Source organism: Macaca mulatta, chromosome X (genome assembly GCF_049350105.2).
Source record: "Macaca mulatta isolate MMU2019108-1 chromosome X, T2T-MMU8v2.0, whole genome shotgun sequence".
Taxonomy (NCBI): Eukaryota; Metazoa; Chordata; class Mammalia; order Primates; family Cercopithecidae; genus Macaca; species Macaca mulatta.
Window position 1 is genome coordinate 126008767 of NC_133426.1, and position 27478 is coordinate 126036244.

At 44.1% G+C, this 27478-nt stretch overlaps 1 protein-coding gene across 10 annotated transcripts; it reads right to left on the reverse strand.

Annotated features, from left to right (window-relative positions):
- Positions 1 to 201: 201 nt before the first annotated feature.
- STEEP1 (STING1 ER exit protein 1) lies at positions 202 to 26855 on the reverse strand. Of its 10 annotated transcripts, none has more exons than XR_013413183.1 (8): positions 26703 to 26855; positions 22008 to 22125; positions 7486 to 7527; positions 6360 to 6498; positions 3873 to 3962; positions 2686 to 2778; positions 1907 to 2109; positions 202 to 504 (listed from the first exon to the last, which is right to left on the reverse strand). XR_013413183.1 is itself a non-coding variant. In XM_002806371.4 (7 exons), the coding sequence occupies exons 1-7, from the start codon at positions 26824 to 26826 to the stop codon at positions 2047 to 2049; spliced, it is 669 nt and encodes a 222-aa protein (XP_002806417.2). In that variant the 5' UTR covers positions 26827 to 26855; the 3' UTR covers positions 202 to 2046. The 10 variants fall into 10 exon arrangements, 2 of the variants coding, with proteins under 2 accessions (XP_002806417.2, XP_077845645.1); XR_013413184.1 differs by having other exon boundaries at positions 202 to 498; positions 1854 to 2109; XR_013413181.1 differs by having other exon boundaries at positions 202 to 560; positions 1829 to 2109.
- Positions 26856 to 27478: the final 623 nt, after the last annotated feature.

Sequence of the window (27478 nt, forward strand, 5' to 3'; positions counted from 1 at the left end):
CTCTTTTTCCCAGTTCTTGCTAGCTTACATCTAACCTACTTTGCCTTGCAAATAAGATCAGAAAAAAAGCAAAACAAACAACAACAACAACAAAAACCTGACCTACTATCCTACTATTATCTCCCCGTAGCACCTCACAAACCGCCTTGGGCACCTACTAAGTGCAACTTTTTGTAGATAACACAAGAAGGTTAACACAACTCCTGTCCCAACACCTTTTAATACAGTTGAATGGATACAAACATGGATACAAACATGGATATAGGTATCACTGAAGCAGTGTGACATAAAATAATATCTATATATACAACACTCCTCTGCAAACAGCAAACGTAAAGTAAAAGATACCCAACAGATCATTTTGTTTATCTCGCTATCATTTCTTAATCTATAACATCTCCCTCCCATGTATCCATGCAAAGCAGCAGTACTAGCTGCCCGACTAGATGGTAGCTCCCTCCCTTGGGTTACTTTTTTTTTTTTTTGTAGAGACAGAGTCTCACTCTGTCGTCCAGGCTGGAGTGCTGGAGTACAGTGGCGCAATCTCAGCTCACTGCAACCTCCACCTCCCAAGTTCAAGCAATTCTCCTGCCTCAGCCTCCCGAGTAGCCGGGACTACAGGCGCATGCTGCCACACCTGGCTAATTTCTTTTGTAGTTCAGTAGAGACAGGGTTTCACCATGTTGCCCAGGCTGGTCTCGAACTCCTGAGCTCAGGCAATCTGCCCGCCTCGGCCTCCCAAAGTGCTAGGATTACAGGTGTGAGCCACCCGGTCTTGGGTTACTTGAGACCCTACTTTCATTTGGATCTGAGCTGTCCTACCCGCTCACTGCAATCTGGCTTTTCCTTCTTTGAGTATACAATCGATATGGGATGGCTCACCTACAGCTTCAGTGTTTGAAGTAAAGAAAGCCTTATGAAGACTTTGGCTTTTAATGGGGTTCCTCTGACAGTAGAAAGATTCAAACCACAGCCAATTCCAAGAACCCTTCTAAGAACAGAGACAGAGTCACTTCAAAGGATCTGACTTGCTATACCTAAATATAATTCATGGTGCTTTTTCTATGACACACCATAATATTTTTTCCAAAAATCATCTGGAGACACTAAAGCACTGATCTATTCATAAAGTTTCTACACAGCTTAAGAAGTTTGCATCAAATGGACAAAAAATAGTACAGAAAACCTAAATACAGAAAAATTCAGAAAATTCCATCTCCTAGAAAGCAGGTCAAGGCTGGGCATGGTGGCTCACGCCTGTAATCCCAGCACTTTGGGAGGCTAAGGTGGGTGGATCATTTGAGGTCAGGAGTTCGAGACCAGTCTGGCCAACATGGTGAAACCCGTCTCTACTAAAAATACAAAAAGTAGCCGGGTGTGGTGGCAGGTGCCTGTAGTCCCAGCTACTCGGGAGGTTGAGGCAAGAGAATCTCTTGAACCCAGGAGGCAGAGGTTGCAGTGAGCCGAGATCATGCCACTGCACTCCAGATTGGGGGGCCGAGTGAGACTCCATCTCAAAAACTAAACTAAAATGAAGTAACAACAACAACAAAAGGGAAATTACACAAGAGAATGGATTTGTGGCCGGGGCAGTGGTTCACGTCTGTAATCCCAGCACTTTGGGAGGCCGAGGAGGGCGGATCACGAGGTGAGGAGTTCAAGACCAGCCTGACCAACATGGTGAAACCCTGTCTCTATTAAAAATACAAAAATTAGCCAGGTGTGGTAGCACACGCCTGTAATCCCAGCTACTCGGGAAGCTAAAGCAGAAGAATCGCTTGAACCCAGGAGGCGGAGGTTGCAGTGAGCCGAAATCGTGCCGCTGCACTCCAGCCTGGGCGACAGAGCAAGACTCTGTCTCAAAAAAAAAGAAAGAAAGTCAAATGGACTCAGTTAAAGACCTCACTGAATGTAGGAGAACCAATGGGAAACAACGTAAAGCCTTCTGCTAGGACACAAATAAGAGTCCATCTATATAATCAAGAAATTACTTTGCCTCCTGATCTAAATGCTTGCCTCCAGTCTAGGGCTCAGAAAAAGGCCTGGTTATTTGAACTGGTTGTCAATCAAGGTCCCCTTCATTTTCGCTTTCTTGGCTTCCAGTTCAGCCTAGAAAGAAAAAAAAAAGTGTATGTCTTGATACATGACACAAAATTATCTTCCTTCCTTAATCTAACCAACCCAAACACTTTCCCTTAATGTTTATTTAGTGTACAAACTAGAATCACAGTTCCCAAATCATTATATACCTCTAACATCTACCTTCCAACCTTTCTGATGTTATAGCACACACACAAAAAATGCTATTTGTAGGCAAAATGGGCAAAAAGACAAGGCTGTGGCCATAGGAAATCAGCACAGCTCAGACTGCGCCACGGCATTCCAGCCCGGGCGACAGTGAGATTCCATCTCCAAAATATATAAAATAAAATAAAATAAATAAAATAAAATATCATCCTAGTTAGGGCCATAACAAGTATCACGATTTAGGGCCCAGATCCTGGGGTCACTACTACAGAGTAGGGTACACTGACAGTCACAGACCAGGGTTATAAAACTGGCAGCCAACTACTCTAGAAACTCCCAACAGATTTCCTAAAAGATTTCCCTGCCTGCTGGAAGGTCTTTCAGACCAAGACATCCAAACGACTGGGCCCCAGCACCTTGCTACCCCCTGCTACTCACCAGCTCTTGCAGTCGCCTCTTGCTCATGCCTTTGCGCTCCAGCTGTTTTTCAATCACTTTGGCATTCTGTGCATATGAGTCAGCAACTTCCCTCTGAAGGAAAAAAGGAGCATCCTTAAACCAGAAGTCTCACCAAGGAATAACAACAAAGACCTTAAGTCATAATGTATACTACTCAAATCATGAAATCATGACTAAAATGGCAGGACTCTGTTCCTTTTCCATTCTCCATCTTTTCAGTAATCCAGGAGCATTTAGGGTATTTTTTTGGGGGGAGGGAGGCGGATTTGGTTATTTTGTTTTTTGTTTTTATTTTTTTTGAGACGGAAACTGACTCTGTTGCCCAGGATGGAGTGCAGTGACACAATCTCAGCTCACTGCAACCTCCACTTCCTGGGTTCAAGTAATTCTTCAGTAGCATTTACATTTTAACCGAAACATTTGTAAAACAGCAGATGACATCTCGCCATCAATATTATACTGAAGAACCATGAAGGTAATTGCTACTACTACTGAGGACAGACTCACAAACCATCAGAGTTGGACTGGAAGGAACCTGAAATCATTCAGTCCAGTAGTTTCTCAAATTAAGAGGGATGAGGACTTTGCCCTCTAAGGCGTCTCTAAAAATAGTATGTGGGAAAAAAAATCACTGATCTCATCCAACTCCTTCGTTTTCATTTTACAGATGTCTCTGAGATTCAAGGAAACAGGAATGAGCTCACTGTCATAGTTTCTCTTCCTTTTTTTTTTTTTTTTTTTTTTTGAGACAGAGACCTGCTCTGTCCCCAGGCTGGAGTGCAGTGGCGCAATCTCGGCTCACTGCAGCCTCCACCTCCTGGGATCAAGCGATTCTCATGCCTCAGCCTCCTGAGTAGCTTGGATTACAGTCACGCACCACCACGCCCAGCTAATTTTTTTGTATTTTTAGTAGAAACGGAGTTTCACCATGCTGGCCAGGCTGGTCTTGATCTCCTGACCTCATGATCCACCCGTCTCAGCCTCCCAAACTGCTGGGATTACAGATGTCAGCCACCGCGCCCAGCCCACAGTTTCTTATCAGCAAAGCAGGGTCTCAAAGTGAAGTCTCTAATATTTCCATTACTCCAAGGCTCCAACTCCAGAGTCCCCTTTCCTCGCACCCTTCCCCCCCAAATTCCAGTTTCCTTAAGACCAGAGACACTTACGGCCTCAATCTCCTCTTCCTCTTCATCAATGGTAGACACAGTGACAGAACTGAACTTGCCCATGTCTTTGGTCCGTTTGGTCATCATCACCTGGAGTGGCAGGCAAGAAGTCAGTCCGGTTCATCAAAACAGGATCCATGAGCCGTGAGTGTGTGCGCACACGCCTGCATGAGGGGCTGTGGGTACTGGGGGAAACACTACCTCTTTGGGACAGGCTGACCTATTTAAAAGTGCCAATGTTTTTATTTACATATTTTTCTAACATTTGCCATCAAAGGCTCTTTTTTTTATTATTACTTACTTTATTTTTTTGAAACAGGGTCTCACTCTGTTGCCCAGGCTGGAATACAGTGGTGCAATCATAGCTCACTGCAACCTCAAACTCCTGGGCTCAAGTGATCTTCCTGCCTCAGCCTCACACTTAGCTAGGATTACAGGCATATGCCACCACACCTGGCTAATTTTACATTTTTTGTAGAGACTGGGTCTCGCATAAAAAAAAAAAAAAAAAAAAAAAAAGGACGGAAGGTATAAAAAAGCATCCTTAACGCTTAATGTCTCAAGCTTGTATCCAACTCCTGGCCTCAGGCAATCCTGCTGCCTCAGCCTCCCAAAGTGCTAGGATTACAGGCAAGAGACACTATGCATGGTCCATCATGGGTTCTTAAAATTTATTTTTAATTACTTTTTTTTTTTTTTGAGATGGAGTCTCACTCTTGTTGCCCAGCCTGGAGTGCAATGGCGCGATCTCAGCTCCGTAACCTCCACTTCCTGGGTTCAAGCGATTCTCCTGCCTCAGCCTCCTAAGTAGCTGGGATTACAGGCATGCACCACCACGCCCAGCTAATTCTGCATTTTTTAGTAGAGACGGGGTTTCTCCATGTTGGTCAGGCTGGTCTCAAACTCCTGACCTCAGGCGATCTGCCCGCCTTGGCCTCTCAGAGTGCTGGGATTACAGGCGTGAGCCACTGCACCCATCCAATTAATTTTTTTTTTTTTTTTTTTTTTTGAGACGGAGTCTCGCTCTGTCACCCAGGCTGGAGTGCAGTGGCCGGATCTCAGCTCACTGCAAGCTCCGCCTCCCGGGTTTACGCCATTCTCCTGCCTCAGCCTCCCGAGTAGCTGGGACTACAGGCGCCCGCCACCTCGCCCGGCTAGTTTTTTATATTTTTTAGTAGAGATGGGGTTTCACCGGGTTAGCCAGGATGGTCTCGATCTCCTGACCTCATGATCCGCCTGTCTCGGCCTCCCAAAGTGCTGGGATTACAGGCTTGAGCCACCGTGCCCGGCAATTAATTTTTTTTTAAGAGACAGGGTCTTACTGTCACCCAGGCTGGAGTGCAGTGGCACAATCATAACTGAAGGTAACCTCAAACTCCTGGGCTAAAGTGATCCTCCCACCTCAGTCTCCTGAGTAGCTAGAACTATAGGTGAACACCATCACACCTAGCCAATTTACTTTCTATTTTTTGTAGAGATAGGGTCTCGCCATGCTGCCCAGGCTGGTCTCAAACTCCTGGCCTCAAGTGATCCTCCCACTTCTGCCTCCCAAAGTGCTGGGATTACAGGCATGAGCCACCATGCCCAGCTTGGAACATAGTTTTTAATTAGCCTAATTCACTGTTTTTAATTGTTCAAAAAAACCATATGTAAAATAACAGATGACATCTCTCCATAAGAAGAGGAAAATTTGAAGGAAAATAATGTGAGTAAAAACCATACAATTTCTTTTTTTTTTTTTTTTTTTTTTTGAGACAGAGTCTTGCTCTGTCGCCCAGGCTGGGGTGCAATGGCCGGATCTCAGCTCACTGCAAGCTCCGCCTCCCGGGTTTAGACCATTCTCCTGCCTCAGCCTCCCGAGTAGCTGGGACTACAGGCGCCCGCCACCTTGCCCGGCTAGTTTTTTGTATTTTTTAGTAGAGACGGGGTTTCACCGTGTTAGCCAGGATGGTCTCGATCTCCTGACCTCGTGATCCGCCCGTCTCGGCCTCCCAAAGTGCTGGGATTACAGGCTTGAGCCACCGCGCCCGGCCAAAACCATACAATTTCTAACCTTACTCATGAGGCAACTGTAGAAAACAGAAAACACATAACAGGTGTTACAATTACATAGCGTCTGTTTATACACAAAAATGGCACCCGATTAATAAAGAATGCATCCATATACATGCTTGAGGGGACGAATACCCCATTTTCCATGATGTGATTACACACTGCATACCCGTATCAAAATATCTCATGTACCCCATAAATATGTGCATCTATGCACCCCTCAAATTGTTTTTAACTTTTAAAAAATAAAAATAAAGTATAAGAATATATCCATAAAGAAAAAAGAAAAAGAAATAAAAGCAAGAAAAAGACAAAAAAAAGAAATAAAAAGAATACATCCATAAAGAGCAGTTTCTCATGCACTATAATCTTATTTCAAAACATCAGCTAAATCTAGAGCTATATTAAGCAGTCTCTCTTTCAATGGTTAATTACCTTCTTAGGAGGCTCTTGTTTCTGAGTATATATGTTCGTCTTCCCAAAGCCCTGGCCAAACTTGACTACCGCTCCATCCACAATGAAGGTAACGGGAGCATTCTTCGGCTGGGATTGGTAGAAGAGCGGCAGTCCACACCTGCAATGGCACAGTGAATTTCTGCGAAGTCTCATAATCCAAATTCCCAAAACAGCAATTTGCAAAGTGTGCTTAGACTCTGGGAATATTTCTGTTGGTGGCATAAACTAATGATTGGCTCTTCTCAGTGTTTCCTAAAACCACCTCTACCTGATAAGAATCACTTAGGCCAGGCGTGTTGGCTCACGCCTGTAATCTCAGCACTTTGGGAGGCTGAGGCGGGTGGATCACCTGAGATCAGGAGTTCGAGACCAGCCTGGCCAACATGGCAAAACCCCGTCTCTACTCAAAATACAAAAATTAGCCAGGCGTGGTGGCGGGTGCCTGTAATCCCAGCTACTTGGGAGGCTGACACAGGAGAATTGCTTGAACCTGGGAGGTGGAGGTTGCAGTGAGTGGAGGTCGTGCCACTGCACTCCAGCCTGGGCAACAAGAGCAAGACTCTGTCTCAAAACAAAAAAAAAAAAAAAAATTCCTTTTTCTGGTCATCTGGTCAAAGATATAACTTTGACTAGCCTCTTTGGGGAACATATTGGTATTTGTGCTTAGTTGAAGTCTGAAGGCAGTTGAGATTATAAGGATAAAGACACAATGGGGGCCGGGCGAGGTGGCTCAGGCCTGTAATCCCAGCAGTTTTGGAGGCCGAGGTGGGCGGATCAACCGAGGTCAGGAGTTCGAGACCAGCCTGACCAACATGTCAAAACCCTGTCTCTACTAAAAATATAAAAATTAGCCAGGCATGGTGGCACGTGACTGTAATCCCGGCTACTAGAGAGGCTGAGGCAGGATAATCACTTAAACACAGGAGGCAGAGGTTGCGGTGACCCGAGATGGCACCACTGCACTGCAGCCCGGGTGACAGAGCAAGACTCCATCTCAAAAAAAAAAAAAAGACATAATGGAGAGTTGTATCCAAATAATTATTTTCCTAACACATTATGCCTCTACTTGCCTATGCTTGGAGAAACCCACATTGTTAATACTTACTTTGCACATTTCTTCCTGTACTGTCGTTCAATGCCTTCAGGTCTGCACAGAAAATGGAAGTTAAAAAATAAAAAGATATGAACAAATCTCATAATGTATCAACTTTACTATCCCATTTCTTCAAACGCTAAGAGGGCCTTTAAAAGGTTTTCATTTTATAGGTCAACTCATTGGTTCAACATTCCTCCCTTCCTGTAACATTTATGGAAGCCCCTGAAATGGGTCAGGTATCTCCCTGACAAAGGAAGAGGAAGAGGAGGAGCAGCATAGTCATAATCACAGGTAGCAATAGTAGTTGCAGTAATAACAACAACAATAATAGCAGCAACCATTTATAAACCCTTTACTATGTGCCAAGAGCTATTCTAAAGCATACATGTATTAACTTGGCTGGGCACGGTGGCTCACGCCTGCAATCCTAGCACTTTGGGAGGCCCAGGTAGGTGGATCACTTGAGTTTGAGACCAGCCTGGCCAACATGGGGAAACCCCGTCTCTACTAAAAATATAAAAATTAGCCGGGCATGGTGGTGAGTGCCTGTAATCCCAGCTACTCAGGAGGCTGAGGCAGGAGAATCACCTGAACCTGGAAGGCAGAGGTTGCAGTGAGCCGAGTTCACGCCACTGCACTCCAGCCTGGGTGACAGAACAAGGTTCCATCTCAAAAAAAAAAAAAAAGGATACATGTATTAACTCATTTAATCCTTACAACAACTCTGTGAGGTAGGTCATATTATTATTCCCACTTTACAAATGAGGAACCTAGGCCCACAGAGCATTACATGGCTTGCCCAAAGTTGTGGAGCTAGGAAGCAGAGGTTGAATTTAAGCCCAGGCAGTCAAGCTCAAGAGCCCACACAATGCCACCTTAGACACCAAGTCATATACACAAGGACTCAATTCCACCCACACGGCTGCTTAACAGAAACCTGGGACTCATCCTTGATTCTTCTCTTCCCCTCATCTCCCACACCTACTTCATCAGCAAATCCTACGGACTTTATCTCCAAGAAAAGACCTTGAATCTGTCTGCTTGTCTCCACGTTCCTGCCACTATCTTAGCCTACACCACCATTATCAACTCCCTGGACGACTGTAACAGCTCGTCCTGACTGGTCTCCTCACTTCCCCTCCCCTTGTTTCAACTTTGTAATAGGCAATATATGCATATGGTATACATAAGAGTATAAAACAAAAAATATCTTCCCCACTCATCCTCCACCCACCCAGTTCCCTTCCCCAGAGGCAAATACTGTTTCTGGTTTTTTCTGCTCATCCTAGAGATAGCTGATGCATATATAAGCAAAGAACTCTGAATGGTACATAAAGAAAATATTTTTTTTTCCTTTTTTAAACAAATATACAGTGTTCTCTACTTTCGTTCACTTAAAAATATAACTTGGTTAAAAAAATATATATATATGTGTATATATATATTCCTATCAATAGATAAAGAGCTACTTCATTCTTTACAAGGACCACATTGTATTCCTTTGTATAGATGAACCAAAATGTTTTTTACGTGTTGGATGAATTCCTAGAAGTGTGTACATTTTAAATTCTGGTAGATGCTGCCAAATTTCTCTCTATAGAAGTTGAACCAATTTAGACTCACACTACCAATATACTGAGAGTTCCTGTTTCCTTACAGTCTCACCAACACTGTATGCCATTAAATTGCATCACTGCCATTCTCACATGTGAAAAATGGAATCTTTTAATTTGTATTTCTTTTTTTAGGAGTAAAGTTACACATCTTTTCATATATTTAATAGTCATTTGCATTTTCTTTGTTTCAAACTGTTAGTTCATGTCCTTTGTTTATTCAGCTACCTTTTAATTTTACATTAAGGAAACTTGTAAATAATGAAGGGGCCTTGGTTATTCTCTAGTTTGTCATTTGTCTTTGACTTTTTCCACTATGTGGAAATTTTAGGTTTTTCTGTGGTCAAACCAATCTTCTTTTCTCACATAATAATTCATACAACTCAATAGCAAATAAATAATTAACCTGATTTTTTAAATGGGCAATGACCTGAATAGACATTTCTCCAAGACATATAAATGGCCAACAGGTATATGAAAAGACTAATCATCAGGGAAATGCAAATCAAAACCATAATGAGGGCTGGACGTGGTGGCTCACGCCTGGAATGCCAGCACTTTCAGAGGCCAAGATGGGCAGATCACTTGAGGCCAGGAGTTCGAGACCAGCCTGGTCAACATGGTGAAACCCTGTCTCTACTCAAAATACAAAAATTAGCCGGGTGTTGTGGCACACGCCTGTAATCCCAGCTACTTGGGAGGCTGAGGCAGGAGAATCACTTGAACCTGGGAAGCAGAGGTTGCAGTGAGCCAAGCTTGCACCACTGCACTTCAGCCTGGGCAATAGAGTGAGACCCTGTCTCAAAAAAAAAAAAAAAACAAAAAAACATAATGAGATATCCCTTCACTCCAGTAGTTAGAATGGCTATTATCAAAAAGACAAGGCTGGGCGCAGTGGCTCATGCCTGTAATCCCAGCACTGTGGGAGGCCAAAGCAGGCGGATCACAAGGTCAGGAGATCGAGACCATCCTGGCCAACATGGTGAAACTCCGTCTCTACTAAAATACAAAAAATTAGCCAGGCATGTTGGCATGCGCCTGTAGTCCCAGCTACTAGGGAGGATGAGGCAGGGGAATCACGTGAACCCGGGAGGTGGAGGTTGCAGTGAGCCGAGATTGCACCACTGCACTCCAGCCTGGTGACAGAGTAAGACTCCGTCTCAGAAAAAAAAAAAAAGACAAAAGTTAAGTGTTAGGGAGGATGTGGAGAAAAGGGAACCCTTACACACTGCTGGTGTGCTGGTGAAAACGTAAATTAGTACAGCCATTATAGAACACAGTATGGGAGATTCCTCAGAAAATTATAGAACTACCCTATGATCCAGCAATCCCACTTCTTGGTATACATCCAAAGGAAATGAGTTCAGTATCTCAAAGAGATATGTGCATTCCCATGCTCATTGCAGCATTATTCACAATAGCCAAGATATGGAAGCAACCTAAATGTCTATCAATGGCTAAGTGGATAAAGAAAAGGTGGCACGCACGCACACATGCACACACAACAGAACATTATTCAGCCTTACGAAAAGAAGGAAATCCTGCCATTTGTGATAATATGGATGGACTTGGAGGACATTATGCTAAGTGAAATAAGCAAAACACAGAACGACAAATACTGCATGACCTCACTTGTTTGTGGAATCTAAAATAGTCAAACTCAATAGAAGCAGAGAGTAGAATGGTGATTGCCAGGGGCTGAAGGTGAAGGAAATGGGAGGTTGTTGTTCAACAGGTATAAAGTTTCTGTTATACAAGATAAGTAAGTTTTGGAGATCTAATGTACAGCATCATAACTATAGTTAACAATACTGTATTGTACATTCTAAATTTTTTAAGTATTCTCACTACCTACACACACAAAGAAAATGGTAACTGTGAGGTGACAGATACATGAATTAGCTTAATTGTGGTGATATTTCACAATGTACATGTATATCAAAATATCAAGCTGTATCCCTTAAACACATACAATTTTTGTCAATTATACCTCAATAAAGCTAAAAAGAATTTAACACATCATATTGATAGAATGAAAGAGAAAAACATAATCATTTCAACAGACACATAGAAAAAATGCTTGACAAAATTCAAAATCCCTTCAATATACTAAGAATAGAAAGGAACTTCCTCTACCTAATAAAGGACATCTCTGAAAAACCCACATCTGTTTACCCACGTCTTAGTGCATTTTCTGTTGCTGTAAGATAATACCACAGACTGGATAATTTATAAATAAAAGAAATTGATTTCTCACAGTTCTGAAAGCTGGGAAGCATAAGAGCATGGCTCCAGCATTGGGCAAGGGCCTTCATGCTGCATCATAACATGGCGGAAGGGCAAGTGAGTGTGAGAAAGCTTGGTTTTAAAACAAAGCCGCTCCTGCAATAACAGACCTACTCACATGCCAGCAACATTAATCCATGCATAAGAGCAGAGCCTCATTAATTCATTCATAGGGCAGACAGATTAAGTTTCCAACACATGAACTTTTGGGGAACACATTCAAATCATAACACCACATAAACTAACATCATACTTTATGGTGAAAGACTGAAAGCTTTCCCCCTAAAATCAGGAACAAGATAAATATGCCACTCTCACTACTTCTATTCAACACTTAGAATAAATTTAACAAAAGAAGTGCAAGAAATGTACACTGAAAACTAAAAAGTATTACCAAAAGAAATTAAAGAAGACCTAAATAAATGTAAACACATTTTGATGTTCATGGATTGGAAGACTTAATATTGTTAAGGTGGCAATATTCCTCGAAAGAATTTCCAGATTCAACACAGTCCCTTTCAAAATCCCAGCTGGCTTTTTCACAGAAATTTAAGCTGATCCTAAAATTAATATGGAATTGGAAGAAATCCAGTACAGCCAAAGCAATCTTGAAAAACAAAAACAAAGTTGGAGAACTCACACTTCCCAATTTCAAAACTGACTAAAAAGCTACAGTAATAAAGACAGGGTGGTACTGGCATAAGGACAGACATACAGGTCAATGGAATAGAAACTGAGAGTCTAAAATAAACCCATACATATATGGTTAACTGATTTTCAACAAGGGTGCCAAGACCATTAAGGGAGAAAAACCCAGTCTTTTTAACAAAAGGTCCTGGGACAACTAGATAGCCACATGCAAAAGGATGAATTTAGCCCCCTACTATACACAAAAATTAACTCAAAATGAATGAAAGACCTACATGTAAGTAGTAAAATTATAAAACTCTTAGAAGAAAACACAGCTGCAAATCTTCATATGCTTGGATTAGGCAAACATTTCTTCTTTATTTTTGAAATAGATTCAGGCTGTGTCACCCAGTCTGGAGTACAGTGGTAAGATCTCGGCTGGCTCACTACAACCTCCACCTACCTACCGGGTTCAAGCGATTCTCTTCTACCTCAGCCCCAAGTAGCTGAGACTACAGGTGTGCACCACCACGCCTAGTTAATTTTTGTATTTTTAGTAGAGATGGGGTTTCGCCATGTTGGCCAGGCTAGTTTCAAACTCCTGGCCTCAAATGATTCACCCACCTCGGCCTCCGAAAGTGCTGGGATTACAAGCGTGAGCCACCATGCCTGGCCATTTCTTAGAAATGACGCCCAAAGCACAAACAATGGAAGAAAAAAATCAGATAAACAGGATGATAAAAATTTAAAACTTGTGTGCTTCAAAGAATATCATCAAAAAAGTGAGAAAACAATTCACAGAATGAAATAAAATATTTACAAATCATATATATGATAAGGGACTAGTATGCGTAATATAGAATTCTTACAACTAAACAACAGAAAGACAAATACACCAATTTAAAAATGGGGGCCGGGCGCGGTGGCTCACACTATAATCCCAGCACTCTGGGAGGCCAAGGCGGGTGAATCACTGAGGTCAGGAGCTCGAGACCAGTCTGACCAACATGGTGAAACCCCATCTCTACCAAATACAAAAAATTAGCCAGGCATGGTGGTACGTGCCTGTACTCCCAGCTACTCAGGAGGCTGAGGCAGGAGAATCGCTTGAACCCAGGAGGCGGAGATTGCAGTGAGCCGAGATTGCAACACTGCATTCCAGCCTGGGCAACAAGAGTAAAACTCCGTTTCAAAAAAAAAAAAAAAAAAGAATTTCTATCTACTTCCTCTGTTTCCCCGTCCTTCCTAAGGTTCCCTTCCAACTTGACTGGCCAGGGCAGAGAGGAGGGAGGAACGATGAAGCAGGCAGGCAGGCAGTACAACTGAGGCAGATGGTCTATTGGTGAATGCCAGCTGTTTGGGAAAAACTCTGTCAAATTGGGTTTTTCCTCTGATCTCATACCACAACAACCCTCAACACAGAAGACGACTTCTGTGACCAAATGTGTGTGGGGAAAACCCCACACTCCAATAAATGGATGCCAGCTAGGTGTCCTCCAATTCAGTTCTGACACTGTCTACTCGGACAGTGTCAGATGCCACAGGTTGAGGGCTTGGACCCCAAGACCGGCCACCAACCAGATACCAGTCGCAAGTCCAGGCTTCCAAAACTTTTTTTTTTTTTTTTTTTTTAAGACTGAGTCTCGCTCTGTGACCCAGGTTGGAGTGCAACGGCACATCTCGGCAAATTGCAACCTCTGCCTCCCAGGTTCAAGCGATTCTCCTGCCTCAGCCTCCCGAGTAGCTGGGACTCCAGGTGTGTGCCACCACACCCGGCTAATTTTTTTTATTTTTAGTAGAGACGAGGTTTCACCGTGTTAGTCAGGATGGTCTCAATCTCCAGACCTCATGATCCACCTGCCTCAGCCTCCCAAAGTGCTGGGATTACAGGCATAAGCCACCGCACCCGGCCGCCTGACTAATTTTTGTAATTTTTTTTGTAGGGACAGGGTTTCGCCATGTTGGCCAGGCTGGTCTTGAACCCCTGACCTCAAGTGATCTGCCCCCTTCAGCCTCCCAAAGTTCTGGGATTACTGGCGTGAGCTGCCATGCCAAGCCAGGCCTCCAGAACTTCTGACCAACTAGCTTCAAGTTGGGGTTCTCACGACCCCCTCTTTGGGTTCGATTAATTTGCTAGTGTGGCTCACAGAACTCAGGGAAATAGTTAATGTTTATCAGTTAACTATAGAGGATATCACAAAGGACACAGAGAAGAGATGTGCAGGGTGAGGTAAGGGGCAAGTGGTTTGGAGCTTCCATGCCCTCCCTGGGCACACCACCCTTCAGGAACCTCCACGTATTCAGCCACCCAGAAGCTTCCTAAACCCTGCCCTCCTGGGTTTTATGGTAGCTTTGTTAGAGACATGATTGACAACCATGTAGAAATGTGATTGGATGAAAAGCACATGATCTAAACCCAGCAAGGCCTGTCTGTTCAGACTTTTCTTGGCCTCTGTGCAGCATTCCTTTCTCTGGGGCAGAGGTGTCCAATCTTTTGCACAACCTTGCAAACATACTAAAACCACTGAATCATATACTTTAAAATGGTGACTTTTATGGTATGTAGATTATAACTCAATTTAAAAGAAACTAAATCTCAGCTGGGTGCAGTGGCTCACGCCAGTAATCCCAGCACTTTGGGAGGCTGAGGTAGGCAGATCACCTGAGGTCAGGAGTTCAAGACCAGCCTGGCCAACATGGTGAAACCCTGTCTCTACAAAAATTAACCAGGCATGACGGTGGGTGCCTGTAATCCCAGCTACTCAGGAGGCTGAAGTGGAAGAATTGCTTGAACCCGGGAGGCGGAGGTTGCAGTGAACAGAGATCGTGCCATTGTATTCCAGCCTGGGTAACAGAGTAAGATTCTGTCTCAGAAAAAAAAAAACAAAAACAGAAACGAAATCTCTGAGTCTCTGAGGGTAAAGCTGAGGCATCCGAATTAAAAAACAAAACAAGGCCGGGCGCGGTGGCTCAAGCCTGTAATCCCAGCACTTTGGGAGGCCGAGACGGGTGGATCACAAGGTCAGGAGATCGAGACCATCCTGGCTAACCCGGTGAAACCCCGTCTCTACTAAAAAATACAAAAAACTAGCCGGGCGAGGTGGCGGGCGCCTGTAGTCCCAGCTACTCGGGAGGCTGAGGCAGGAGAATGGCGGGAACCCGGGAGGCGGAGCTTGCAGTGAGCTGAGATCCGGCCACTGCACTCCAGCCTGGGTGACAGAGCGAGACCCCGTCTCAAAAAAAAAAAAAACAAAAACAAAAACAAAAACAAAAAAACAAAACAAAACAAAAACTCCTCCAGATGATTCTGGCACACAGCGAAGGTTGAGAATCACTTTGCTAAGGTGTACATGAAAAGTAGAGTTGCTAAGGCATACATTATATGCATCTTTAGCTATACTGGATGTTGCCAAAGTGCTCTCCAAAGTCATTATAACTATTTACGGTCTTTCTGGTACTGTAGGAGACTTCCAGTTGCTCTTTGACAACACATGGGTATTATTTTCCCAATTGAAGGATAAGGAAATTGGGGGCCTAAAAGATTACTCGCCCAAAGTCACAAAGTGGTACTGCTTGGGATATAACTATACAGACTGTGCTGACCATCATCTTTAACATTCTGCCTCTCCATTTACAAGTATTACTTATGTCGAAGGTGCTCCAATTCACTGATATCACGGGACCAGGGCACTAACAATATTATTGGTTCTGTATACCCTGTCTGGTCCCACTGGGACTAAATTCAACACCATACTAAAGGGAGAGATTCCCCACACGGAGAATGAACTTCTCCTAGAATCCTGAAGTCAGCCAATCCCATAAGTTCAAGCTTTCAAAACGCATAGAAATATCAAATAAATGGGGCTGCATATTTCTCAATGAGTTAATCTTCAAGTACCAATGACAAACTGGATTTTGTCAAGTTTATAAAAATGTATCTATTTCTAACTATGTGCCAAGAAGCAGGCAAGATGTCTGTCCTAAGGGTTTCAGAAAAATAGGCAGGGTTCCTGCTCTCAAAAAGTTCATCTTATTGAAATGAGACTTTAATGTAAATGAGGTAAGAATTTCAAGTGGTATGACTATAAAGAAGTGATTAACATGAGCTAGATGTTTGGGATAATTGACCTTGATTTTCTTTCCTATCCTGAATCTCAAGGAATATATGAGATAGGGAAGACTCAGTGATCAAAAACAAAACAAAACAAAACATTCTCGGCTGGGCACAGTGGCTCACGCCTGTAATCCCAGCACTTTGGGAGGCCAAAGCGGGTGGATCATTTGAGGTCAGGAGTTCGAGATCAGCCTGGCCAACATGGTGAAACCCCGTCTCTACTGAAAATACAAAAATTAGCCAGGTATGGTGGTGCGTGCCTATAATCCCAGCTACTCAGGAGGCTGAGGCAGGAGAATCACTTCAACCCAGGAGGTGGAGGTTGCAGTGAACCGAGATTGCACCACTGCACTCCAGCCTGGGCAACAGAGTGAGACTTCATCTCAAGAAAAAACAAATTCTCCATTCTGGCTGTGGTAGCTAGCCTCTAAGGTGGCCCCCAATGATCCTTGTCCCTGGTACTAACACCCTTGTACAGTCACCTCCCACAATGAATAGCGCTGACTTGTGACACCAAAAGGACATCACAGAAACAACTGTGCATGCCTTCTGAGTCATAGCCATAAAACACACTGCGGCTTTTGCCTTGCTCTCCTGAATTACTTACATTGTGGGAATCCAGCTTCCATATCATGAGGATACTCAAGCAGCCTTATGGAAAGATCCCTGTGGTAAGAAACTGAGGCTTCTTGCCAACAGTTAGCACTCAGCTGCCTACCATGGTAGGAAGAGGAATCTCCAGCCCTAATCAAGATTTCAGGCCAGGCATGGTGGCTCACACCTGTAATCCCAGCATTGTGGGAGGACAAGGCAGGGGGATTGCTTGAGCCTAGGAGTTCAGGAACAGCCTGGGCAACATAGGAAGACCCTGTCTTTACAAAAAAAATTTAAAATTAGCCAGGCATGGTGGCACATGCCCATAGTCCCAGCTACTCAGGAGGCTGAGGTGGGAGGATCACTTGAGCCCAGGAGATCGAGGCTGCAGTGAGCTGTGATTGTGCCACTGCACTCTAGCCTGGGTGACAGAGTGAGACCCTGTCTCAAAAAAAAAAAAAAGACTTCAGATGACTGTTTACATGGTCATCTTCTTAATCGCAGCTTCATGAGACCAGAACAACCTAGCTAAACTTGCTCTTGAATTGCTGAAAAGATATAAAATGATAAATGTTTGTTCTTTAAAAAAAAAAAAAATCAAGAGAGTACTAGAAGATGAGGATGGACAGATCATAGAGTGCATTCAGGCTTAGATTTTTATCCAGCCAACTAGGAGTGTTTTCCTTGTACTCCACAATGACCCCTAAATGAAATCAGATGGGGAGGAAGGAGGAGTCCTTAATGGATTGGGCTAGACTCCTCCCTACTCAGAACAGCTTTCTGCTTATCAGTCTTATTTATTTATACTTCTGGGTAAGAATTTAATTAAAGAAAGGATTTTTCATCTAAAAATGTTTGAAAGGCATTGCTATAAGTGATGAAGAGTCACTAACAGATTTGAAGCAGGTGACTGACATAATGTGTATTTCAGATAATTCAAGCAGTAGAGGATAGACTGAAGAAGAGCAAAACTATAGACCAAAAGACCAGGTAAGAGGCCACTTCAGTAGTCTAAGCAAGTGATTCTGGGTACTGGAATAATGGCAGTGCAGCAGGGCTGAACAGGAGGAGGCAGCCACAAAAGAGACTAGAAGGCAGAATCGACAGTACGTGGTGAGTGACTAGATGTATGCAGGGGATGATGGGATGGTGGGGACAGGTGAGACAAAGAGAGACTGACTCCTAGATTTCTCGCTGGGGCCACTGCACGAATCCTTGTGTCATCATAAGAAGAAGGAAAAGAAGGACTAGTATTTGGCTAATAGTAACAGAGACCTGACTGCAATGGCTTCAACAAAAGAGCTTGTTCTCTCATGTAAAAGACATCAGGAGGAAGGCAGTTCTGAGCACTGGTTGAGACCCAAGGATAGCAGGGCAAAGGCTCTGCAATTCTTGTGGCCTCTCCTTCCCAGTCTCAGACTGGCTGCTAGTACTCCAATTATCATGTCCATTTCCTTTTTTTTTTTTTTTTTTTTTTTTTTTGTTGAGATGGAGTCTCGCTCTGTCGCCCGGGCTGGAGTGCAGTGGCCGGATCTCAGCTCACTGCAAGCTCCGCCTCCCGGGTTTACGCCATTCTCCTGCCTCAGCCTCCCGTGTAGCTGGGACTACAGGCGCCCGCCACCTCGCCCGGCTAATTTTTTGTATTTTTAGTAGAGACGGGGTTTCACCGTGTTAGCCAGGATGGTCTCGATCTCCTGACCTCGTGATCCGCCCGTCTCGGCCTCCCAAAGTGCTAGGATTACAGGCTTGAGCCACCGCGCCCGGCCAATCATGTCCATTTCCTAAGAAGCAGGATGGAATAAGGATAAAAGGGTAAAAAAGGCTTGAGGTCACCCATCAACTGACATCTACTTCCATCTCTTTTGCTTGGCCAAAGCTAAGTCATATTCAGAATCTTAGTTGTTGTGGGGAAGGGGACTGGAATATGCACCCTAACTTTACAGACACTCATGTATAGGAGGGTGTAGCAGAAGAGTGTCAGAGTGGTGCTGAGTGAATCAATCTGTGGTATTGTCCACAGTAGAGAAATGATGAGTTTGGCCTTCATCATGTTGGATCTGAAAGGTAGGACATCAGGTAAAGAGGTAGAGTAGGCAACTGGCTATACAGTTCTGGGATACAGGAAGGCACAGTAGGCAGACTTAGATTTTATCATCAGCATAAGTGTAACTAATGCCATGTAAGGTGACAAGAATGCCCAAGGAAGGCATAAAGAGAGCAGGGACAAAAGCAAGATCAGAACCGTGTGGAATACCAATACTTGAGGGGCAGGCAGAAGAAAAAGAATCCAAAGGATTGAGAAGGCCAAAGAAGGAGAAGGAGGCTCACAAGAGCAGTTTCACATGGTGAAACCCTGTCTCTACTAAAAATACAAAAAGTAGCCAGGCATGGTGGTACACAACCGTAATCCTAGCTACATGGGTGGCTGAGGCAGGAGGATTACTTGAATCCAGGAGGCAGAGGTTGCAGTGAGCTGAGATCGCGTCACTGCACTCCAGCTTGGGCGACAGAGCGAGACTCCATCTCAAAAAAAAAAGAAAGAAGGAAAGAAAACACGTAGCTAGATGTCAGCCTATAGCTTTTTCTGGTTCAACACTAAAGTTTCATAAGGGCAGGATTCTTTGCTGTTTACTGGTTGTACTGGATTAGATAATGACCCTTAAAAATTCACATTCTGGCCGAGCACAGTGTCTCATGCCTGTGATCCCAGCACTTTGGGAGACCAAGATGGGAGGATCACTTGGGTCCAAGAGTTTGAGACCAGCCTGGCCAACATGGTGAAAACCCGTATCTACTAAAAATACAAAAACTAGCCAGGCATGGTAGCATGCACCATCTCAAAAAAAAAAAAAAGAAAGAAAAAAGAAAAAAAATTCACATCCATCCAGGAACCTCGGAATGTGACCTTATTTGGAAATAGTGATGTTGCAGATACAGTTAGTTAAGTTAAAATGATGTCATACTGGAGGAGGATGGGCCCTTAATCCTATATGATTGGTGCCCTTCTAAGAAAAGAATAGGCAAAGGGACAATACCATGTGATGATACAAGCACTGACTGGAGTGATGCATTTACATTACAAGCCAAGGAATGCCAAGGATTGCTGGTAAACGCCAAAAACCAGGAATGAGGCAAGGAAGGATTCTCCCCTACAATCTTGAGAGACAGCATGGACTTACCAACACCTTGATTTCAGACTTCTAGCCTCTACAACTATTAAACAATTTCTATTGTTTTAGGCCACCCAGTTTGTAGTACTTTATTTTTTTTATTTTTTGAGACAGAGTCTTACTCTGTCACCCAGGCTGGAGTACAGTGGCACAATCTCAGCTCACTGCAACCTCTGCCTCCCCATTCAAGCAATCCTCCTATCCCAGCATCCCGAGTAACTGGGATTACAGGCACACGCACCACCATGCCCAACTAAATTTTGTATTTCTAGTAGAGATGGGAGTTCACTACGAACTCCCGGTCTCAAGTGATCCACCCACCTCAGCCTCCCAAAGTGCTGGGATTACAGGCATGAGCCACCACACCCAGGCTGTAGTACTTTATTATGGCAGCTCTAGAAAACTAATACACTGGAATATTCCAGACTTCTAGGATAGTATCTGGAACACAGTAGGAACTCAGTAAATGAAATATTTGTTGCATGAATAGATGGATATTTTAATTCCTAGGATTGACCTTTCCATGACTTCTAGCACCTGCTGGTAACCATTCCCTAGTCACACCCGCACACACTTCTTGATACTCTCTCCTCTGTTTTCCACATCACCAGGTTCTTCTGGTTCTGTTCCAATTCTTTTGTCTGCCTTTTAAATATTCAGTCCTCTCTGCTTGCTCCACACTCTGTAATTTTATCCCTTCCCAGGTTTCAATTTCCCATATATACCAAGGACTCCCAAATCTAAAACAGAGCTAACCACATCACACTGCTGCTTAAAAAACAGAGATGGGCCGGGTGCGGTGGCTCACGCCTCTAATCCCAGCACTCTGGGAGGCAGAGGCAGGTGCATCGTCTGAGGTCAGAATTTCGAGACCAGCCTGGCCAACATAGTGAAACCCCATCTCTACTAAAAATACAAAAAATTAGCCAGGCGTGGTGGCAGGTGCCTGTAATCCCAGCTACTCGGGAGGCTGAGGCAGGAGAATCACTTGAACCTGGGAGGTGGAGGTTGCAGTGAGCCAAGATCACACCATTGCACTCCAGCCTGGGCAACAAGAGCAAAACTCTGTCCAAAAAAAAAAAAAAAACAAAAACGGAGATGGCTCTTCATTGCTTACAGATTAAGGCCAAACTTGACCACTTCAGTACTTTACTCTGTCCTCACCCTAGTATGCATCAACCCCTTCCTGTAAAGTAACCTGTGCTCCAGTCACAAAGGACAATTCAGGTTTCTAAAGCACATCATGTTTGATGTTTTTAATGCTTCCATATTCCTTCCACCCGGAATGCTCTTCATTCCCTTCATCTACTTGGTGAAATCCTAGTTCAGGCTAAACACAAATGCCATCATCTTTTGAAGACTTTCCTGGCCACCATTCAGGACAAATGACCCACTCCCACCTGTTTTTCCTTGTGTTCAGAAGACCATCACAACAGGAGTCATTCCCTCAAAGTCACGAGCTCTTTAATGGTAAAAATCATACCTTATTCATCTTCACAGATCCAGTACCTAGCTCAGTGCCTGGCACATGGTATGCTCCACAAGATTACAGGTTGAATGAACTCATTCAAACCTGTACATTGTAAACAAACTACAGCTATCAAATGGCAATGGAGGGGCCGGGCACAGTGGCTTACGCCTGTAAACCCAGCACTTTGGGAGGCCAAGGAAGGAGGATCACTTGAGGACAAGAGTTCGAGACCAGCCTGGCCAACATGGTGACACCTCGTCTCTACTAAAAATACAAAAATTAGCTGGGCGTGGTGGTGCACGCCTGTCATTCCAGCTATCAGGGAGGCTGAGGTAACAGAGTTGCTTGAATCTGGGAGGTGGAGGTTGCGGTAAACCGAGGTCACACCACTGCACTCCAGCCTGAGCAACAGAGTGAGCGAGACTCTATCTCAAAAAAAAAAAAAAAAAAAAAGCAATGGAATCACATCTGAGCACCATTTCAACAAAGCACAATAAAGATATTACTACATTAACAGAAGTTAGAAAACCACCACAAATGTCAAAGTATTGGGCCCAACTGACCTGTTCAACAATAGATGTGATATTTATATTATTCAGAAACAGACTCCAACACAATAGGGAAATCCTAAACAGGGAGCATCAACCTCTTACCTCCGCAGATACATAGTCTCCTCGTCTTCTGTGTTACAAAACTTATGGGCATGTTTGGCAGCATCAATCACACGGGACCGGTCCCGGGGCCTCATGGGCAATTTCTCTAACTGGCAGTCTGAAGGAATGGAGAGATTTGGTCACTAGAGTCACAGCAAAATATAGCAAATGAGTCACTGCAAAATATCCTGAGAAGTTTTGAATGGGGTCTCTAGCACTAGAATTTTCTACTGCAATTACTATGCTTATTGAAACCTATTACCGAATGTTCCGACTAAAACTGACTTTCTGTCAGGAGACCTTGGTATTTGGTCCCAGCTCTGCTACTACCCTGGTGATCTTTGGCAAATCACTTCCTCCTTCAGAGACTTTTGCCTCATTTGAAAGATGAGTAGATGATATTATCTCAAAAGTCCTTCCCAGTACTGCAATTCAGGTTTCTATGAAGATTTCTGTGATCATAGTACACTTGGTTTGTGTTATAATGCATTAGAATCAGAAGACACAATCAAGCATACTGGAATGCCTACGAGGAAGCACTGGGAAAAGTGGGTGTGTGCTAAGAAAAGGAGAGAGGCTGGGCGTGGTGGCATGCACCTACAGTCCCAGCTACTGAGAAGAATGAGGCAGGGCAATTACTTGAGACCAGGGGTGCAATGCTGTCATGTCCCATGATTCTGCCTGTGAATAGCCACTGTACTCCTGCCTGGGCAACACAGCGAGACCCTGTCTCTGTTTAAAAAAAAAAAAAAGAGGCCAGGCAAGGTGGCTCACACCTGTAATCCCAGCACTTTGGGAGGCCAAGACAGGCAGATCACCTGAGGTCAGTAGTTCAAGACCAGCCTGGCACAGCTACTTGGGAGGCTGAGGCAAGAGAATCGCTTGAACCCAGGAGGCAGAGGTTGCTGTGAGCCAATATCACGCCATTGCACTCCAGCCTGGGCAACAGAGCGAGACTCCGTCCAAAAAAAAAAAGGTGGGGGAGAGAGAGGGTAAGTGATTATATAGTATACAAATGATCCATCCTAGTTGGAGGAATTTTAATCTGAAAACAATGAAAACACAGTAAACAAATTAGGTACAGTTGTAAAACAGATTGAAAATTGATATAATGGGTCAGGCGCGGTGGCTCACGCCTGTAATCCAGCACTTTGGGAGGCCGAGGTGGCAGTGGATCACCTGAGGTCAGGAGCTCGAGACCAGCCTGACCAATATATAGTGAAACCCTGTCTCTACTAAAACATACAAAAATTAGCGGGGCATGGTGGCACACACCTGTAGTCTCAGCTACTTGGGAAGCTGAGGCAGAAGAATCACTTGAACCCGGGAGGCAGAGGGTTGCAGTGAGCTGGGATCACACCACTGCACTCCTGCCTGGGCAACAGAGCAAGACTCCGTCGCTCAAAAAAAAAAAAAGAAAAAAAAGAAAATTTATGTAACGCAAATTAAATACCTAAAGGATAACAGAGAAAGTCAAGTGGTCAGAGTAATTCAAGATGAATAGAGGAGATGAAGAGAGGAGTTAGAGAACGTTACACAGTTTACGTGTCAGCTCATTTACTCTTCACAATGAATGGTTAAAGTAGAGATTTGTTGTTTCTGTTTTAAAGATGAAGGAACTGAAGTTAAAAAGGGTAAGAGATACACCATGCATCTAATAAGAAGCAGAACAAGAATTCAGATCCAACTCTAAGTGATTCAAAAGCCCATGCTGTTTTCACCACACCTCCTTACCAAGAATTAATTTCTTGGATAAATATGTGAGGGCCCTCTAGGTAGCAGGCACTATTCTAACACTGTGCTGAAGATTCAGCAAACAACAAAGCAGATAAAGTCTCCCCCCTGGCCAGGCACGGTGGCTCACGCCTGTAATCCCAGCACTTTGGGAGGCCGAGGCCGGCAGATCACCTGAGGTCAGGAGTTCAAGACTGGCCTGACCAACATGGAGAAATCCCGTCTCCACTAAAAAAATACAAAATTAGCTGGGCATGGTGGTGTATGCCTGTAATCCCAGCTACTTGGGAGGCTGAGGCAGGAGAATCGCTTGAATCCGGAAGATGGAGGTTACAGTGAGCTGAGATCACGCCACTGCACTCCAGCCTGGGCTACAAGAGCTAGACACTGTTTCAACAACAAAAAAAAAGTCCCGGCCCTGATGCAGCTTCCATTCTAGTGGAAGAGGCAACATATTTTAAAATAATTATAATATGATCTTGGGCAATGGTTAAGTGCTAAATATTAAGCAGGGTAAGAGGACAAAGTGACAGGGATGCTGTTTTAGATAAGGTAATCAGGGAAGGGTTATCTAAGGAAATGACATTTCAGCAGAGACCTGAATGAAGTAAGGAGGGACTGAGGGAAAAGTTTTTGGGGCAGAAGAAATACCAATTCCAAAGGCACTGGGGGGCCGGAACACTTTTGACATGATGGAGAAAAAGCAAAAAGGCCACTGTGGCTGAAGTGCAATGAGCAAGGGGAAGACTGTTAGGGGATGAAGCCTGAGAGGTAGCCACAGGCCTGATCAAGGGTCTTGGTATGGATGGACTTTGGTTTTATTCTCAGTCTTATATGAAACCATTGGTTTTGAACAGGACTCTGGCTACTATGTAGAAAACAGTGGAAGCAACGAGAGCAAGAGACTATGGTGCCAATCCAGGTGAAAGATGGTAGTAGCTTGGACTACAGTGTTAGAAGTGGAGGTGGTAGGCTGGCCACGGTGGCTCACACCTGTAATCCCAACACTTTGGGAGGCCTAGGTGGGTGGATCACTTGAGGTCAGGAGTTCAAGACCAGCCTGGCCAACATGGTGAAACCCCATCTCTACTAAAAATACCAAATTAGCCAGGCGTGGTGGCACATGCCTGTAATCCCAGCTAGTAGGGAGGCTAAGGCAGGAGAATCACTTGAACCTGGGAGGCGGAAGTTGCAGTGAGCTGAGATCGCGCCATTGCACTCCAGCCTGGGCAAGAAGAGTGAAACTCCGTCTCAAAAAAAAAAAAAATTTAGCCAGGCCTGGTGGCCCGTACTACCTGAGAGGCTGAGGCAGGAGAATCGCTTGAACCCGGGAGGCGGAGGTTGCAGTGAGCTGAGACCGCGCCACAGCACTCCAGCCTGGGTGACAGAGTTGAGACTCTGTCTCAGAAAAAAAAAAAAAGAATGGAGGTGAAAAGAAGCAGTCAGATTCTGCATAATTTTCATGAAAGCACCTGTAGGATTTCCTTATGGACTGGACAGATGTAAGGTATGTGACAGAGAGAAGTCAAGACTGATTCCAGGTTTTGGTCTGAGATACTGGATGAATAGTGATACTACTGACTGCAATAGGGATGACTGTAAGAGAAACAATTGGAGAGCGGGTGTAGAGGGTCATGAATTCAATTTTCAGCACGATATGTTTGAGAGGCCCATTAGACATTCAAGTGGAGATGTTGAATAGGCAATTGAAGTCTGAGGAGAGGTGCAGGTTAAAGATGAACATCTGGGAGTTACCAGCACGTCGGTTGTATTTAAAGCTTAGGAATGAATGAGATCACCTAGGGGGTGGGTACAGAGTGAGAATAGGTGAGAGTACTGAGCTATATGGCCTAGGAATGCCTAAAAATCTGAGAGAGAAAAGGGAGCCAGACAAGAAGGGGAAAAATCTAAGGCCAGGCGTGGTGGCTCACGCCTGTAATCCCAGCACTTTGGGAGGCCAAGGCGGGTGGGTCACCTGAGGTCAGGAGTTCGAGACCAGTCTGGCCAACGTAGTGAAACCCTCTCTACTAAAAATACAAAAATTAGCCAGGCGTGGTGGCGGGCGCCTGTAATCCCAGCTACTCGTGAGGCTGAGGCTGGAGAATCACTTGAATCCGGGAGGCAGAGGTTTCAGTGAGCCGAGACTGCGCCACTGCACTCCAGCCTGGGCGGCAGAGTGAGACTCCATCTCAAAAAAAAAGGAAGAAAAAAAAAAAAGAAGAAGAAGAAGGGGAAAAATCTGAGGTAGGAGGAAAATCAGGTGAGTATGGAGTCTTGGAAGCAAATAAAAAACGTGTTGCAAAAAGAATGAAATGATTACCTCTGTTAAATGCCACTGAGAGAAGAATTAAAATGAACATTGATAACTGACCACTAGAACTGTTAACACGGAGTTCAGTTAGTAATTCTGCCAAATACGGTTAAGATGATGAGGTGGGAAGGAAAGCCTACCTGAAGTGAGGCCAGGAGAGAATGAGAAGTCAGGATGCAGAGACAGCCAATATAGGCAACTCTTTTGAGAAACTTTGCTATAAAAGAAGCAACGAAATGGGGTTATAGCTGGAGGTGAATACAGGATCAAGGGAGGGTTTTATTTTTGTTTGCTGTAACGTAAGAGCAACTGCAGCATCTTGGTATCCAGCAGAAACATTATAAAGTTTCTAGAGGCAGTAGTTTTTGAAGACAGTGGATTAAGAGGGAAATACTGTGTTTCTATTTTTGTTTTCCTGAAGGAGTTTAGTTTTGAGGAAGGTCTGGATACAGAATCACAAGGCTAAACAAAAAATAGGAAGAAAAAATGCCCTGGAGTGGGGCGGGGATGTGTAGGGAGGATTTCGTCGGAAAGAGAAAACCCACCAATCTTCGTTGAGAAGTGGTTCCCAGATCAGTCAGAGGAAATTCGCCTTCAAGAACCCGAAGTCTGGCTCCTGGCAGACGCCCCCGCAGTTCCCAGCTACTCACCCAGCACTAGGACCATCTGGCCGCACAAACAGTAGTAAACATGGAGGGGCTTCTCGCCGTCGTCATATTCCTCCCGGTCCCGAGTGTCAGAGCAGACTACTGACCGAGACACTACTTTCGGCATGGTTCCCAGGAGCAATCTGAAGACTCTACGCCAAGAAGAGGGTCGCGCCGAAATGACGTCACAAGCGCGCCTTGAACCTTTTCCCTGTGGCTGCGCTGGTCACGTGTTAGTAGAAGTCTTATAAACTTCCGGGCTGTCCTATCAGGATAAGATATACAGGGGTGCGCGTGGAGCTTCCCAGAACCTACTTTGTCTTGGCCAAGTTAGCTGGGACTCCTGTGATCTGGGAGTCGCTTCTCAATGAAGATTGGTGGGCACCCTTAATATTATATAAATTATTCACATTTCTATAACGCATGAATTTATATGTATATATACACATATGTATGTATAAGACCAGCTAAATAAAGAACTATCATTATATAGTCTATATTATATATATATGATACTGACTTAGGTGTGTTTCTAAATATGATTTTGATTTTAATGACTATTCCGGATGAGTACCTAATTTTTTAGGTATCTTATTTTTTTAGTTGATATCATTCACATAACATAAAATTCACCTTTTAAAATGTGTTATTGAGTGGTTTTTAGTGTATTCACAAAGTTGTGTAACCATCACCACTAATTCCAGAACATTTCCATCATCTCAAAAAGAAATCTTATACCCATGAGTAGTCACCACCACCCCTACCCCCCAACTTCCCAG

Excerpts from the sequence above, each read along its gene's own strand:
- STEEP1 (XM_002806371.4), bottom strand. The coding sequence starts at position 26,826 with ATGCCGAAAGTAGTGTCTCGGTCAGTAGTCTGCTCTGACACTCGGGAC. Across the intron at positions 22,126-26,702 it reads CCAGATGGTCCTAGTGCTGG|ACTGCCAGTTAGAGAAATTG; the intron begins GTGAGTAGCTGG and ends CCATTCCTTCAG. Across the intron at positions 7,528-22,007 it reads GAGACTATGTATCTGCGGAG|ACCTGAAGGCATTGAACGAC; the intron begins GTAAGAGGTTGA and ends TTTTCTGTGCAG.